Source organism: Zerene cesonia, chromosome 20, assembly GCF_012273895.1.
Source record: "Zerene cesonia ecotype Mississippi chromosome 20, Zerene_cesonia_1.1, whole genome shotgun sequence".
Classification (NCBI taxonomy): Eukaryota; Metazoa; Arthropoda; class Insecta; order Lepidoptera; family Pieridae; genus Zerene; species Zerene cesonia.
The window spans coordinates 8878515-8885184 of NC_052121.1; the positions used below are offsets into that span (position 1 = coordinate 8878515).

The following is a 6670-nucleotide window of genomic DNA, read 5'->3' on the forward strand; positions in this document are numbered from 1 at the left end:
AGAATATTATTATTTGATGAATCGGTTCTGAATGTAAATTCTTTATCGTTTTAAAAGGAAATATCAACCATAACAATATATGGCACGTGCTGACTTGCAATTGTGAATGTTGCTCCATGGCTCTTTGATATCTATTGCATTTTATATATTGCGTCGAGAATAATAATTGAAACAAAAGCATTGAACGCGCATTTATTTCCCTTTAGAATTTATCTCTTTCAGAAATGTTGTTACCTTGACATGCATTCAGCCTTCTAAATGCATTATCACAGATATATGATCTAGGAGGATCTGTTGCCCAACTTTCTTATGGTAAAGATAATGTTGAATACTGATATATACGGAAAGCATAATCGAAATAAAATACAATAGTTTGTGCATAATAACATTCACTATCAAAAAGGCATAAAGTATCTTTATGTGTATGTGTCCAAAATAAAAGTAATTTCTTTATTTCTTTGAATCATATGAAACGCCTGTGCAGGTTCAGTCATAAATACTTTATTATGAACAAAGGCTGGATCATCTATCTGTTTACAATATGATTGACCGATCGTAAACGGAATAGAATAGTCATCCTACTAATATTATAAACGCGAAAGTTTGTAAGTATTAATGTATGGATGGATGTACGCATGTTTGGTATTATTTCACGCGAAAACAACTTAACGTATCTGTATAAAATTTGGTACAGGGATAGACTATATTCTGGATTAGCACAAAGGCTACTTTTTACTCGGGTACCAAGCGAGTGACGTTGCGGGTTACAGCAGTATATTTCCATCCCACTTATGTTACTTCTTTAAGCCTTATATTGATGGTGTTATATCTTTATTTCAGATGCCCTATTAGCAGACCTGCAGAACTCCATAAACCCGGGTCGTGTCAGTAGCCCCGGTGGGAGGACCACTTCGCCCAGTGCACGGACGAGTTCCCCGGGACGAACCGCGTCCCCCATAGGCAGGGGCAGTTCGCCGGGTAGGCTGAGCTCTCCTGGGGGAAGCCTGAGCTCACCCACATCGACGGGATACGGCTCCATTAATGGCTCCAGGAACATTGGATCTGATTATGCTAAACCGGCATCGGTGAGTTGTATGAATTTTTCGTTCACTTGTAATTTAGGGCATTTTAGTTGTTTGTTGTTGTAGGTTTCATGAGCTTTTTGTACAGTAAAAATAGTTTTTCCTTAGTATGGCAACAAGCCAAACGTGAACTGTTTTAAAATACTTCGTAGTTACAACGAAACTTTCACATTTGTACTGGTTAAAAAAATCTAGCGAACAATATTCAACACGAGCGTCAGTTTTAATTATTTTATCTTTAGACGGGTCGTTGATAATAATTATGGTAACGGACGATAACGCACTCTCCATCTGATTAAGTATCTCGACGTGATGATAACGTCAATAGAGTGACGGTGTTACATTGTTAACTTTGTATGTTTACGTGGTAGGACGTGAAATGTGACGTCTGCCATTAACATAATTAAAGAACAAGACCTTTGGAATGTTTTTTTTCATACAGTTTACACTACGATGTGTCAATGATATATTATGTCTGTTTGATACTTTCCATTTTAGTCCGGTCATTATACGATATTGAAATAACAAAAACTCCGACAGAGCTGAATTTTGGTGAAAACCTTTATTTTACTATAAAAAATAAAAATTTGAAGGTCCCCAGCTGTCCCATGAGTGCTTCAAAAGTTATTCGGGGTCAAAGGTCAAAATTTTAGGTTTTGTGAGTTTTTCTCAAAAACCGTAAGTTTTATCCAAAAAATACTTCAGACCAAATTTGTAGATCTCAAAATTCTCTACAAATATAGTTCTCATGATTTTTTATCCAAGTATTACCGTTCCTCAGATATCACGATACTAAGTCACGTTTATATAATGTGCACACATCAGCCTCGTATACACACATTGAGATACTTAAGCAACCAAAAATTCCTGTTTGTGTCTCTTTTAATAATAATAATTACAAGCTCGCAGGGCACCTTGTGCGAGGTGTCGAGGAGTAGCGACCCCGCGAACCAGAATGCTCCCGGGGGAGGTCTTCGTCTCCGGCTTGCCTTAACCGGCCGACTAGAGTGGAGTTGCGAAAGCTTTTAGCTCGAAGGGTGGATGTCAAGCGAAAGTGGCGAGTGGACACGTCGATACACGTGATGCTGGACCTTCATGCAGCGCGTTTAAAGTCCAGCGACGCCTCTCCACCCTTAGCTGCTCACGATATATTGCCCTCTTGTTGCTATTTTATAGCGACTTTTTAGAGGACCCATTTGTGAGATGGCGACTCACCGTCTGCCAATATGTTTTTACTAACTAATATGTAGTAGAAAAGGAGACGTCATTATTCCCATAGACCCAGTTACCAATCTATTTAGGACCTCCGCTCCATAGCCCAGTTTTATTCCTTACCGTTTTTGCAATAGTAGGACTATCTAGGATCATCCGCGGACTGCCTAGGGCTGTTATGGGCATTACATATTTTAGTGATTCATTTGCTCAAAATTTTTTTACTTGTGGATTGTAATAAATAAGTATATTCATTCGAACAGAACGTTTAAGATTTAAAGACGCATGCACATGAACGGAGCCACATGGACAATAGAGTAGGTAGCCAGATGTTATATTAAAGGCCATATTGGTAGAGGGGATTTTCGAAGGGACATTGACACTCATTAAAATATGTATTTTCAGAATATAATTCATAAAAGAGACAAAAACAGGATGTTTTACTTGCTTAAGTACCTGAATGTGTGAATACGTGGCTGATGTGTGCACATTATATAACGTGACTCTTAGAATCGTGATATCTGAGAAACGGTAACACTTAGAGAAAAATCATTAGGACTGTTTTTGTAGAGAATTTTAAGATCTATAAATTTGGTCTGAAGTATTTTTTGTATAAAACTTAAGGTTTTTGAGAAAACCTCAAAATACCTAAAATTTTGACCTTTGACCCCGAATTACTTTTGATGCACTTATGGGAGAGATGGGGACTTTCGAATTTTTGTTTTCTATAGTGAAATAAAGGTCCTCACCAAAATTCAGCTCTGTCGGAATTTTTGTTCTTTCATTACTGTTTTCAGGTCTAAATTGACCGGACTATTTACCTTACAATCATGAAGTCATGCTAGGGAATATAGGTATTTTTATATTATCCAATCAAAGGTCGTGTGCATCATAAAAGTTTGTTTATTAAGCAATGTATAATTAACAACAGTTTCTTATCAAACGCACACGACGATTTCAAATACACACATTTGCATAGCGAAACAAGCGAAAAAATTGACATTTAAAACCGTAACCTCTTCATCCTGTGAACTATTTATTGACCAAACCAGTCTCCTTCAAGCGTTCTTGGAATAATGTTACTGACCCACGTACAAATGAAATTATTCAAGATTCGAGACAATGTCTTACATGCGCCGTTTTAAATTAAATTAAGTAACCCGAATGCACACTACTTCTTCACTATATATTATACTACTTTTTTTCTTAACGTAGTTAATAGTACAACGCAGAGCATAGTATATTACTTCTAGCGTTATATGATATATCTTGCTTAAAGGAATTTTATAGATCTTTTAATAGATCTAAGTTTTTATTTCTTATAGCTATATATTTTTTAGCTTTAGCTATATAAGGGTTTTAAGTATACGTAATACTTAACTATTTAATAATCTGTGGTATAATTCTTTAACTTCTGCTATTTCCAGGATTATTACATAATTCAGGATTAATATACTTTAAAGATTTTTAAATTTGCTATAGGCATGCGCATTATCACCATGGAATCAAAGAAAAAAAATGGTCTTAAAGTACATAGTTAATGGGTTGCTTCTGTTTGAATTGTGATAAAATTGATAAGGTTTTTATTAGATCTGCCCGAGATGCCAAGATCGTATTCATAGAAACGCCATCTAGTATCGTAGTCAATGAATGTCTCGTACGTTGATTCACTCTCATCTCCTGTAACGATTTGGACATCATCCAAGAGTGTTCTGAATGAATACTAGATGTCGTTTAAATTTAAACAAAAGTGAGTTTTGTTGTGGCTGACGATCTGCAAAAGTAGATCTACTACGCATTTCAAAATGATACGATACGTATTAATACTCCTACTAATCCTTTGTATCTTATTTATAAAATTCTCGTGTCACAATGTTAGTCTCTATACTCCTCCGAAACGGCTTGACCGATTCCTCTGAAATTTGGTAAGCATATTGGGTAGGTCTGAGAATCGGCTAACATCTATTTTTCATACCACTAAACGATAAGAGTAAGGCAGAACAACGTTTGCCGGGTGCAGCTAGTAATATTATAAATGCGGAAGTTTGTTAGGATGTGTGTGTGTGTTTGTCGCTCTTTCACGCCAAAATTACTGAACCGATTGCAATGAAATTTGGTACGTAGACAGCTGGACAACTGGAATAACATATAGGCTTTTTATCCCGATATTCCTACGGGATAGGGACTTACGCGGGTGAAACCGCGGGGCGCAGCTAGTAAATCATAAGTATTAATAAGCAATATTTTACAGTAACCTTTTACAATAAACATATAAGCAATTCTTCCAAAACGATTAACTTTGTTACGGAGGTTGGAAAACCCAGTGTTAAATTATGCGTAACTGTTAGTATATAACCTAACTTCAAACAACTTGTATAGCAATCTAAACTGTCATTAACCAGTAATTAGTTCTCTTTCATCTTACTATGCTTTATATGATAATTCTCTTTGGGTTAAAATTTACGCCTATAACTCTCGCTTTCTCTATAGAAATAATGTACATTGATAAGCAGAGAAGTCGTCATCACAACTAAACCACCACTCCTCCTCCGCAGCCAACCTACCAGAACACGTCGGCGATACACGAAAAGTCGACACCGCTCAAATACACAAGCACGCAGGCGAGCTACGCCTCACACACGCCCAGCTACACGGGCCAGCCGGGCTACGGGAGGACCACCGGCAGGGGGAACCTGTCCGAGCTGGACACCCTGCTTGACGACCTGAGCAACGCGAGATACGGCAACTATGTGGAGAAGAACGCGTATGCGGATAGGACAGGTAATTATTTACTGTTTTGTAACTTATACATAACAGCTAAACGCGGCGGCTGGGTTATGGCTGGACCATTGGTAAAGGGAACCTGTTCAAGTTGTACTCGCTGTTCGATGATCTGAACATGATATGGGAACTATATGGAAAAGGACACCTATGCTGATAAGACATGTCTATCTATGAGTATTAATATTATAAAGTAGTTAATTTTCTAACAGTGTGTGTCTGTAGGGAGAAATCTTTGGAAGTATTGTACCCTATTAATTCATAGAGTCGAAAGTTCTAATAACCTTTTATAGACGCATTCATGTCATTTTTCATATAAGAAAGAATATTTAAAATAGTAATCCATTTCAATTTCATATTTTTTTTTACTATTTACCAACAAGTTGTTATTTAATAATCTTTTTAACAAAATGCGTCTTGTTCAATCAATGGAGTAGGTGTTATCTTTTGCGTTCTTAAAGCAACCGCTCCACTCTCTCTACCCCAAAGTCGCATTAGATCCTATCATCACCACACGACACCATTCACGAGTGATAAGCTATTTTCTTTGTCCTGACAAGTGACAACCCACGTAAAGTCGCGATAAGCATTATTTTTATTTATTTATTTCTTTATTGAAACATCAAGTATCTTTACAAGAAGAACCCAATACGATATTGACTTTAATAATTTTATTTTGCTTTTAAGATTGCCACTTACGCCTGATTTATAATTGCGTTGTAGATCATCCTACTATATCCTACTTCCTACGAATATTATAACTGTGAAAGTTTGTGAGGACGTGTGTATGTTTGTTACTCTTTCAAGCAAAAACTACTGAACCGATTAAAATGAAATTTGGTACGAAGACAGCTGGACAACTGGACAACTGGAATAACAAATAGGCAACTTTTTATCCCGATGTTCCTACGAGATATGGACTTACGCGGTGGAAATCGCGGGGCGCAGATAGTTTTCAAATATATTCATTGCCCGCTCAAATCTTGCTATTTTTCTAACTTGTTAAATATTGTTTAGATACTACATATCAGTAAGTGTCATTAGGTGTATTCATTTCTTGCACACTCACTTCACCTTTTGTGTTGACTCCATTTAGAAATCTTCATTTGTGATTGATAATACGTTCCAATGAATTTATTCTAACAGCTCTTAGCTCAAACTATCAGCAATAATCTGGTTTAAAATGCACATTTCAGACCCATAAATAATATAAAGAATTTAACGCTGAAATCGTATGCAAATGAAACTCGAATAAATGTTGATCGGCAATATCACGAGTCTTGTTTCTTCAAGAAAAACTTCATGTGCTATTTATAAGCAGTCTTATAAATACTATGACATGAATGTTGTTGCTGTTATGCTGTTCCTAGGATTCGGAAAGCGTTCTAGATAACTAATGAAGATTCTTTTTCGCGTTCGAATATTTCACTTGAATTATATCGATATTATAAATAAAGTCTATTCTACTACGTTTGTTATTTTTTCACGTAAAAACTACTCAACCGATTGCAGTCAACTTATTTATTTATTTATTTATTTATTTATTTCATTTCATACATCTTTGACTTACAGTACAAAATATACCAAAACAACAA

General features: G+C 36.1%; 1 protein-coding gene across 1 annotated transcript in view; it reads left to right on the plus strand.

The window, feature by feature from the left end:
- Positions 1-6670, plus strand: part of LOC119834876 (paxillin-like) — a 26142-nt gene that overhangs the window by 8232 nt on the left and 11240 nt on the right. Inside the window, exons 2-3 of the mRNA XM_038359393.1 lie at positions 841-1085; positions 4850-5075. Coding sequence (XP_038215321.1) covers positions 841-1085; positions 4850-5075 — 471 coding nt within the window. The remainder of the gene's footprint in view (positions 1-840; positions 1086-4849; positions 5076-6670) is intronic.